Source organism: Curcuma longa, chromosome 2 (assembly GCF_044706935.1).
Source record: "Curcuma longa cultivar G26 ecotype Majalengka, Jawa Barat chromosome 2, ITB_CL_G26_1.1, whole genome shotgun sequence".
Classification (NCBI taxonomy): Eukaryota; Viridiplantae; Streptophyta; class Magnoliopsida; order Zingiberales; family Zingiberaceae; genus Curcuma; species Curcuma longa.
Window position 1 is genome coordinate 982214 of NC_133862.1, and position 11381 is coordinate 993594.

Here is an 11381-nt window from a genome sequence, read left to right on the forward strand (position 1 = left end):
CCAAAACAGAAAAAAAAATTCAGAAAAACCAAAAAAATAGTTTGGTTTTTTCAGCCCACTCCTACAATTTTTGAGCTATTGATCCGAATTTGAATTGCACAGAACTTTGCATGGATATTAGCATTATCAATCAAGCTTCATGATGGAAAAATAATGGAGGCAAAACAGCAAGAAACAAGAGAGAACAAGCAAAGTTTCAAACTCAATTTCAATAATTTTCAGAATTAAGCGTGCCATTGATACATTGAAATTGCAGTTTCATGTGAAGTGAATTTTAGTTTCTGATAATTGGATGCTATTTCTTATTGTGAAATCCAGATGTGGAAGAATTGGGCTTGATTTGAAGAGGAAAAGCAAAATGACACATTTGGGGTGAAGAAGAGAAAAGAAGAAGAAGAAGTGAGGAGTTTGTATCAAGAAGGAGAATTTCAGAGATTTGGCTCAAAATTGATTCATAGACTTGAAGAATACACAGAAACAAATGGAATACAAGAGAAAGAAATTGGGAAGGAGGGCAAGGTTCATTGATAGCATTTACTTATGCTCATGTCTACCACTTCCTTTAGTTTATCCTTGAAAATCCTTTTCTCTTGAATTTATCTTTCTACATTTCCTAATTCCTTTGTTTCAGTTATTGCTTTCTTAAATTTTCAGTAAGCCTAGTATATGTGGATTCCAAATTAAGAATGGTAGTGGAGAGTAGAAAACAAGCAAGCCTATGGTAATGCATGAACTTGAGTTGCTTGAGTGAGATCCATTTCCTTTTGATCATGAATTAGAATGTAGGATGAGAGCCACTGATATTATTTGCTGAAAATAACCTTGTGAGATTTAATGTGATACATTTATCTCAATTAGTAATGAAGGATGAAATTTACTATGCAGTTAACCAAATATAAAGGTTAGTCCATGGATTTAAGCTTTTGAGACTCTACAACTTAGATAATTCCCTTTTAACTGTTTCTAATCATGATTGAGAATGATCTAGAGGGGGTACGATCTTAGTTTATTTTATTGGCTTGAGCGGAACGCTCAAGGGTAAGTGTGGGGGAATTTGATGACTTAGGGTTTTTATGATTTTAATCAATTCAATTTTGGGCTTTTATATGAAAATAAATTATAAAATGAATCAATTTGATCTTAATTATCCTATATTGCATAATCTGAAGCTTGATTATAATTTTCATGATTTAATGACAATTTTTGGCATTAATTGAATTTTAATTGATTTTAGGGCTCAAATCGGATCAAACTCGAGCTTAATCGTGGTCAAATCGAGCCAATTTGCCCAAATTGATCAAGCCAACATGGAGGACATGACCTAGATCAAGCCCGATCAAAATCCCTAAAAATTTTGGAAGCCCTAGACTGCCCTAAACCCCAGATCAAGCCTGCATCGTTAGATCAAGAATCAACGGCTGAGATTAATGGTTTAATCAGCAGTATAAAACCATGGTTTTAATCGGATGAACAGTGGCTGCGCACTGTTCATCATCCCTGCGGAAGCCATCCTCTGCCGCGCGGCATACAGATAAGGCCATCCCCATCCACCTAATCTTCTTCCATTGCCTTCGTCGGTCCCTGAGGAGTCCGAAACTGGTTTGTTGAGCGACATTCGGCGGTTGGACAACGCACGCCGGTGGGGGTTCTTCCGGCGTCGCCACCCCTGTTCCTTCGAGTTCCGGTGAGCTGTTGCACCTTTAGACATAGCGCATCGACGAGGGGTTCTCGGAGGATTGCGCGGCACGTCCAAGGTTTCAGAGAGACCATCAGCGCAAGGAGGAAGGAGGAATTTCAGTTTTGCAGCTCATATTTGCTTCGCGCAGCTTCTGTCCGCGCCACAGAGGGTTTCTTCAGCGTTTTTCAGGGTTCGACTGTGAGCAACAAAGCCATCAACCACTTTGAAGATTCCAAAGGGATTTTTGAAGCCAACATTGTTGGATTAAACGTTTTGTTTGACACCAAATCGATGGAGCAAGGGAAGAGGAATTGTGGATGTTTCTGTTTCTGTTATATTTCTGATTTCTGAACTTTTTTTTGTTCTGATTGAATTTGTAGTTGATGAAATTACTATCCAGCTATTAAATTGAATCCGTGTGGTTAAATACTCTTGTTAGTTAAGTTTGTTTTGGATTTGTTCTAGTGTCATTGTACTTGAATTTCTAGTTTTAAGGGCTGATTGATACGGTTTCGGTTACTGTTGCGTGCCAAACTCCTCTTGGAGTACCAGAAGCTAGATAGCTAGGATTAAGCAAATTGCTTGCATTTTAGGATTAGTTAACTAGGTTTAAGTGATTTTAGTTGTTTGATTCCTTGCTTGTACCATGGAAATGTGAAAACCATTTTGATAGCTACTGTTGAATCCGAGTTTGCATTAGGGTTTAGCTTGATTTAGAGTTTAGCTTGTTTTAGGGTTTCACTTTTAGATTAACGAATTGCATTATTCATTTACTTGCCAATTTTAATTTGCACTTTATTTCAAAACCTCATTTTCATTGAAAACCCAAAAAGAACGATACTAGAAAGCTCAAATCAATCAATTTTCTACTAGTCCTTGGAAAAATACGACTCGAGGCCCCTATACTTCATTTATTTGAATTTATTATAGGTTTTTGATAAATTTATAAATTCTAATTTGAAACCCTATTCGTGACACATATACATACAAATCTAGGGTTGTCAAACAGCAGTAAACCAACTCAGAATTCAGCCTCTATTTCAACAACATAAAATTCAGCTCAAGGGGTAGAACCAAGGATTCCTTTGCCCTTTCCCCAACGAAAAATCAAAGCTAGAAGGAGCGTAGAGGAGGAGAAATCCAAAGAATTTCAAGAATTGATAAACTTGTTCAGTAAAGTGGAGGTAAATGTGCCCTTGCTAACCATGATCAAGCAATCCCTAAATATGTAAAATTTCTTAAAGATTTTTATGTGCACAAAAAGAAGCTCAAGGGAAATGTATTGATAAACATGGGGAAGAATGTATCAACCATTATTCATCCAGTTCCTCAGAAACATCCAGTCCCTCAGAAATGTGAAGACCCAGGGGTATTTACCATATCATGTGAGATTGGAAGAAATACATTTCAGGATGCTATGTTAGATTTGGGAGATTCAATTAATGTGATGCCTAGATCAGTTTTTCAAATGCTTGGGATAGGTCCTATGCAACCTACAGGAGTGGTTATTCAATTAGCAGATAGGAGCCAAATTCACCCAGCTGGAATGATTGAAGATGTGCTTGTAAAAGTAAAAGAATTAATTTTTCCTACAGATTTTTATATCCTGGATATGGAGGGTGACTATTTGGCACATAGATCGCCACTTATTCTTAAGAGACCATTTTTGAAGACTGCGAGGATGAAAATTGATGTATATGCAGGCACACTTACCATGGAGATAGGAGTCACAGTGGAAAATATAGGATCAAGAACACGTTAAAGGAGGGTGAATAGCATGTTTAACGCTTTTCGACTTTTAATAAGATCGTAGTTTGAAGTACGTGCAGAAGCGATTTAATGAAAAACTTACGGAAGTAGTTGAAATGAAAAGCAAAAATAAAAGGAGTAAATGACGCTTTTATTTACTTGGTTCAAAGTCCAAGGCTACAACTCCAAGGCCCACGGTCCTTGACCATGTAGGATCGCTGGAACACGCTAGAGGGGGATGAATAGCGTGTTGCACGCTTTTCAAATTTTGGAAAACTACGAGCGCGTACGGAAGCGAATACAGAATATGATAGCGGAAACGTAAGAATAAAATGCAAGGTAAAGAAAAGACAAGTTTGTTTTTACTTGGTTCACAGCGCAACGCTGCTACTCCAAGGCCCACGGTACTTGACCGTTTCCTCTAGGCAATCCACTAAGTCACTTGCCCCTTTTCGACAGCAAGTGTATATTATACATACAACACACACCATTACACAACTACAATATTGTTCTGAATAAACATACAACATCGATCACATATGACATATAATACAAATTATGTTCACACAATTTATTCATAAGCATACAATTATTCAGCATGCATCATACAATCACTATAACTTACAACATACACCACTTAACCTACATAAAATATACAAACATGAATCTCTCAAACAATCTCATACAACAACTAAGTTACAATATCATACAACATACTTTACAATCTATACTTCTTATTCACAAGCATTATTCAACTTCATAACACAATACAACATACAAGCACATATACAAATACATACAATAATCAAATACACTAATGTACACTAAATTAACATATACAATTCTCAATTCACAAGTTTTATTCCTATCTACAACAACACAATAGCATGCTACACAACCGGTTCACTACAATAGCAAATGGAACATGTTCATCACATCATTATCTCAATTGAACATCAATCAATTACTCATAATGCAAGTCCAATATTCACCACGAGTTCCACTCATAAGCACAAATTTATCACACAACCTAGGTTCCACATCATGCCACATCCAACCACTTAACAACACAACACACAAATTTGAATCCCAATTCATATTCGACATGAGATGGTTAATCCAACATTTGATTTCATTAGCTAGCAACCAGTGACACAGAATAAGTTAACATTAGAGATCGATTAGGAAGTAATGTTAGAATTAGGGTTAGATATTTACAGGTTAGAGCAAAATTGTTAAGCACAATCTATTCACAAAGGGGGGGGGGGGTTTGGTGTCGTAAGTGGAACAAACAGAACTAAGGAAACTAACAATCACAAAGCATTAACAGAGAATTAACAGAGAAGAATGGATTTAGGATTTCTTCCCACTTCCAATTAGCATAGAACTGAAGCCTCAGCAATCTCCGGTTGAAAGTACCAACGGAACTGATGACCTCGTCGGAACTGGACAAATCTGGTGAGGACTGATCGGAGAAGCTAGGATCCGAATCTCAGCATTTGCTCTGCTTCTTGCTGTCCACGAACAGAAAATCAGAACAAGAACCGAACAACCTTACCTTGCTTCATCGTTGGAGGAGAATGATCAGAGCTCAGAACAGGGGATTTCCTCGCGTTCGCAACCACGTCGGCGAAGGTCCCTCTGCTCGGAACACCGGTGGATGCAAAGGGATAGAGGACTCTCCAAAGCAACCACTCACGGCTTGCTCTCTACTGTGCCAGGATGGACGTCAACGCCAATCGTCGGAGCTGGCCACTCTCAATGATTTTCCGCAGCGGACGGGGACAAGGAGACCTCGCGTTCACAACCACGTCGGCGAGACTCCCACGGTGGTGTTGGCGCTCTTCGTCCGGAGGTGGAGACGCCCTTGCTTTGCACTGATCGAAAGGAGGAAGGGGGAAAGCTCGGCGAAGATGATGAACAGTGGAAAAATCGCGATGGAGAAGAGTACAGTAGACACAATCTTGTGCCCCCCCTTTCACGTGATTGAGCCGGAGAAGCTTATAAGTGAACCCTAAACCCAATGAACCGAAGATTTGAACCAAGGCTGAACCATGTGACTGAACCGGGTAAACCCAATGTGATGAAGCTGAACTTGGGTTTTGTTTGAGTTGAGCCAAATTCAATTGATTAAGCTAGAATTTATCTTTAGGTTGAGCTGAACTAACTTTAAATGATTGAATTTGATCTTGAACCGCACTCAAGTTGGACTAGCAGCTTCAACCAAGCTAATTTCGAATCTGATCGAGCCAAATTAAATCCAAATTGACTCGGACTCAAATCATAATTGCAATTGAGCCATTCCTTTTATTCTAATTCCTGAAAAAATCAGAGATCACAAAATTAATATCGATAATTACCAAAAATTCATGAAAAAATAGAATGAAGGCATAATTTCATCCAAGATAAGAATCAAGCTTAACAACCCAATTATTGCATGAAATATAATAAAAAATGACCCAATCTAATCCTAATTTACTCGATAAAAATGTCACTTATCAAATCCCCACACTTATTCTTTCACGTCCCATGAAAGTAAACTAATCTACATTATTTTCCACCCTAACAAAATCAATCAAATCAGAAAATTACAACAACCAGTTAAATAAGAGTGCCAAATTCTAGAAACCCACGCAATTCAGAATTCAATTCTTACATGGATCAGCAAAATAGCAATTTCAATCCACCCAGAATAAACTGAGAATGATGACTAGAAAAAACCTCACAGGATAAATAGTATGGTCGCTCATCCTCATAATCATTTACATAGTGGATCTCTCTCAAGCTACTTATGGTTCACGCACTACCATAGGCTTGTTTTTCTTCTAATTTCCACCACTATCATATGCATAAAATTGCAAAATTCATAAAGGTTGCCAAAGAATTAATGAATAAGGGGATAAAATAATGTATATAAGGGGAAAGAATGAAGATAATAGATAAGGAATACAAGTGGGAGAAATGTGATGGGAACCTTGAAATTTCGCTCCGTTGAATTCTTGCCGGACAAAAATTTTTAAAAAATGAAATCTTATCAAGTGGCCCTCATAATCAATCAACTAGGAGGTTGATTGATGCATTAAGATCATTGGGCTCTTGTGTTTGGTATTCAGGGTCCATACGAAGAAAAATAATTTATGCAGCGGAATAAATAAATTGTACCTTTCTTCTTTGAGATGTGTAAGGGACTTTTACCCGAAGACCTCTTGATCTTCTGCTGTATTCCTCTTCCTCTTCTCGAACGTTGTGTGGGCAACGAACCTTCGAGATGACTCCACCAAATCTCTTCTATCCGATGGCTAGCAAATAGGGAACCTTCCTCTCCTTCTCTTGTTCTTCTTCTTCTTCCTTCTTCTTCTTGGCCGCCGGCCCTAGGATGATGGATTCACCTTATGTGCCGACCTTAGCAAGGAAAGGGAGAAGAGAGGGGTAGGCGAACAAGGGAGAGAGGTCCTTTAGGGGCGCCGGCCCTAGCTAAAGGGGGAGGGGAAAGGAAAGGGGCGCCGGCCACTTAGAGCAAGGGGAAAAGGAGTTTAGGAATTGATTGTCTTTCCCTCTTGCAAGCCCTCCTTTATATAGCTAAGCCATCATGGAAATTTAAGAAAGATTCTAATAAATTTTCTTATCCAGATTTAGTTAGAAAAAATCTAATAAAATCTTTAAGAAGAATTTATTAGAAACAATCTAATAACCTTATCTTATCTAGATTTATTTAGAAATAAATCTCTTGATAAGATTTTATTAGAAAGAATCTAACAACCTTATCTTATCTAGATTTATTTAGAAATAAATCTCTTAATAAGATTTTATTAGAAAAAATCTAATAAACTTATCTTATCTAGATTTATTTAGAAATAAATCTCTTAATAAGATTTTGTTAGTTTCTTAATAAATTTCCTTGTTTAAATTTTATCTTTCTCTTAATAAAATCTCTTAATAAAATTTCATTAATTTCTTAACAAAATTTCTTAATTAAGAAACTTTATTTTCTGATAAAATTTCTTAACAAAATTTTTAACAAATTTTGTCTGCGGAAGAAATAGAATTCTTTAATAGAATTTCGTAACAGAAATTCTTAACAGAATTTCTTAACAGAAATTCTTAACAGAATTTTTTCTAACAGAAAAAAAAAAAATTCTTAACAGAATTTCCTATCCGAAATTCTTCCAGAATTCTCTTAGGTGGATTCGAGGCTTTATCCAGAGGCTACAGCAGGGACCTAGAGGAGGAATTGGATTTGGCCTCCTGATGGGCTTGGGCTTCCTGTGTTCTCCCTGAACACCCAACTCAAGTCCATCAATAATAACCCATACCACTAAAGGGCTATTATTGAACTACCGCACCAATCCCATATTATAGTATGGGCTCCTTCTTACTATGAGTGCATTAATCTCCCTGTGTTTAAGATATCGTATGTCCGTTAATTAATTGAATTACTGACAACTCAATTAATTAACTTCTGAGTCCGAGAGTAGTACCACTCAACCTTAGTTATCATGCGGATCTAAGTCCACCTGCAGGGTTTACATGATAATCCTTTATGAGCTCCTCAAGGGGACATCATCAGCCTAGATTATAGGACACAGTTTCCTTCTATAATCAACAACACACCATATACATAATACTATCTCCCAACTCATCGGGCCTCTTGATTTAACGAGCTAAATCTCACCCTTTGATGAATCAAAGAAATATATACTAAGTATACGTGTTTGTTATTATATCGGGATTAAGAGTATGCACATCCATAGCAACAGAGATCTAGTTCGATTATATAGTCAGTATAAATCGAACGACCTTAAGCGGTCCTGCTCAATACACACAAAGTGTACTAGTGTAATTTAATAGTCAAGATAGACTAATACCAATTACACTACAACCACTCCAATGGTTTGTCCAATCCATCTTGGTTGTGAGCTCCTGTTTATAATTTACAAGGAACTTGATAACATGATCTTCTGTGTGACACAACCCACCATGTTATCTACAATATAAATTAAGTGGACAACTGCATTACATAAGAAATGCAAACATTCTGACCGGGGTAAATTCTCAAAATAATATTATTGCAAAATGGATGTTTATACAAAAAGCAAGACTTTTACAGTATACATCCCTACAATCATCTTTTACTACTCAACTAATGAGTCCATTTCCTAGCAGATTAACTTGGAGTATACCTTGCTTTAAATTTCTAGTCCTTTGAATTTTTCTCATTATCCTTCATCGATCACTTATGCACTCACCTATAAACTCTTTATAGAGCATCAAAGCTATAGAACAAACAAACACTCCATGCTCCTCACTTAGAGTCCATCTCATAATTAAGAAATTTTTAATCTCTTAAGTGTTTCGTACCATCCTTCGATCACCTCCGAGGCAACCTTGTTACTAGGCAAGGATGAAGTCATGGTCAATTAAGGTTAACTTGTACTAAAAAGATGAGGAGAAGTCCTGAAGGCATAGGATCCCTTGGCAAAAAATCAACCTTAGAGTGATTATAATCAGAATTCCAATAGATTAGTAAAGAGGAACAATTAACTAATGAACTTAAAATCGTAAAAATATAGTTTAGTTATATTTAGATTTAGAGTAGTCAACTGATGAGGATAATAGTTGATTGATGGAGTAGTTGATTGAGCTATCGACACAGGTTGAAATGCTAATAAATAAAATATTTTTATTTGGGAACTAATTGACTACCCAATCAATTAGTGCATTAGTAATCAACAAATGCTACATGTTGAAGCTAAAAAATGAATCATTAAATGAATAAAGATGTTATCAATAGTCAATTGCTCAGATTATAGTGGTCCAATTGATTGATGGATCATAGCGGTCAATTGCTTAGTATAAGCCAACGTCAGTAGGAAGCTTATAAATGGAAGAAGAGTAAGGATTTTTGGCTAATGTTCATGGATAGTTCTTGAGCAAGTGTCATTTCATTCCCGAGCCTTCTTGATCATTCCAAAACACAAGAAAGCAAAAAAACACTACTAGAAAAAAGTTAATAGACAACGCCCCTAAAACAACGGTTTTTAGCAAAAGCGTTGTGGTTTTTCATTTAACAACGTTTTTAGTCAAAAACGTTGTCTTTTAAAATTAAAAGACAACGTTTGTTCTGAAAGCATTGTCTATTAGCGTTTATTTTGGGTCAACCACAACGCTTTTAAAAAACCGTTGTCAAAAACGTTGTCTTTTAGCGGTTTTTTTGTCAAAGACAACGTTTTTTAAAAGTATTATCGTTGAGAGTTGTCGTTGAGAGTTTAGAGGATTTATATCCCCGATTCTTATCCGCCCCATTTTCGCAGCCCTTAGGTTTTCTCTTTTCCCCTCCACGCTCGCTCCTCTCTCCTCTCTGTCTCGCGACATTCCCTCCCCGTGACCGCGATCGCCAGCGCCGCCGGCGCTCCCCTGACGGTGCGTGCCTCCTGAGTCCGTCTTCCTCCGACGTCCGTCGCGAGTCCGTCCGACCGGTCGTCCTCCTCCGTCTCCTCCGTCCATCCTCCTCCTCCAGCCGTCGCGAGTCCGTCAGGCCGTCGCGAGTCCGTCAGGCCGTCGCGAGTCTGTCCGACCGTCGCAAGTCTGTCCAGCCGTCGCGAGTCCATCCTCCTCCTCTAGCCGTCGCCATCCTCACATCCTCAAGGTCCTTGCCCTAGACCTCCTCGGCCGCCGCCATCCTGCCCTCCGGTCTCTCGACACTGCCCTTGCGCCTCCTGCTTTCAAGTCCCTCGAACCCCGTGAGCACGGCGACGCCCACTTCAAGCGCGCAGAACTCCACCTTGCCCTCAATCACCGACGCTGTCTCGATCAGGCCATCGCCGACCTCCTCGAGGCGGTTCGACTGAACCCCGAAAATGGAAAAGCTTTCTGCCTCTTAGGCGAGTGCTACGAGGAAAAGGGTTTGCTGGATGAGGCGAGAAGGGTTTACGAGACTGCGATCGGGATTGATGATTCACTGATCGTTGCCGATGAGGCACTGTAGGATGTCCTTCGCAAATTTTGGGTCTTGATTGGCCTCAATCACTCAGGTAACCAAACTCCCATTCCACCCTTTATTTCTGTGATCTTCGCTGTTGCATCTTTGTTGGGTTCGGTGCATCAATTTGCCTGTGCAATAGTATTAATCTGTTTCTCTTTGCGATTAGATTCTCGTGTACCTGGAAAATTCTAATTGTTGAGAAAATGTGCGCCAATGGCTCTCTACACATCTTTGTTTGACAAATCAATAAACAATTTAAGTGCCTTTGGTGCAATGTAGGGATATATTTTCAGCTTCCTCAATGGCGTAGAATGTTGAATTAACCTTCAACTATAGGTTAAAGATGGTGCATTAATATTATTTATATACTTATGTTAGAAATGTATGATAAAATATTAAGTACATATGATATCTATGTTTCGAATCGAACTCGAATAAGGTTCGAATAATTCAAATCGAACTCGAGCTCGAATCATATTTCGAATCGAACTCGAGCCAAAACTATTGATATTTTCGAACTTCGAATCGAATTCGAATATCATATATATGTTTCGAGCTCGAATTCGAGTATCAATATTTTTATATTATTCGATTCGATTCGTTTGCACCCCTAATTTTCATCTTGGACTTTACTTGTTTTCATAACCTTCTTTGTTAAGAGCTAGCACAATGACTATATGTTCTGTATAAAAAAAGGGCAGCCCGGTGCACGAAGCTCCCGCCATGCGGGGTCCGGGGAAAGGATCCATTGTACGCAGTCTTACCTTGCCTTTGGCAAGAGGCTGTTTCCAGGATTTTGAACCCGTGACCTCTAGGTCACATGGCAGCAACATTACCGTTGCGCCAAGGCTCCCCTTCACTATATGTTCTGTATATTCTTCTTTTTCATTCTCATTTAATTTATTTTTGTTGATTGTTCTTTTCTTCTTTTTTGATAAAATATAAGATTGACTGGGTTCTATTAACAAAATT

At 38.2% G+C, this 11381-nt stretch overlaps 1 protein-coding gene across 1 annotated transcript; it reads left to right on the forward strand.

Annotated features, from left to right (window-relative positions):
• Nucleotides 1-2969: 2969 nt before the first annotated feature.
• On the forward strand, nt 2970-3440 carry LOC141818710 (uncharacterized). The gene has a single exon (XM_074706160.1). The coding sequence runs from the start codon at nt 2970-2972 to the stop codon at nt 3438-3440; it is 471 nt and encodes a 156-aa protein (XP_074562261.1).
• Nucleotides 3441-11381: the final 7941 nt, after the last annotated feature.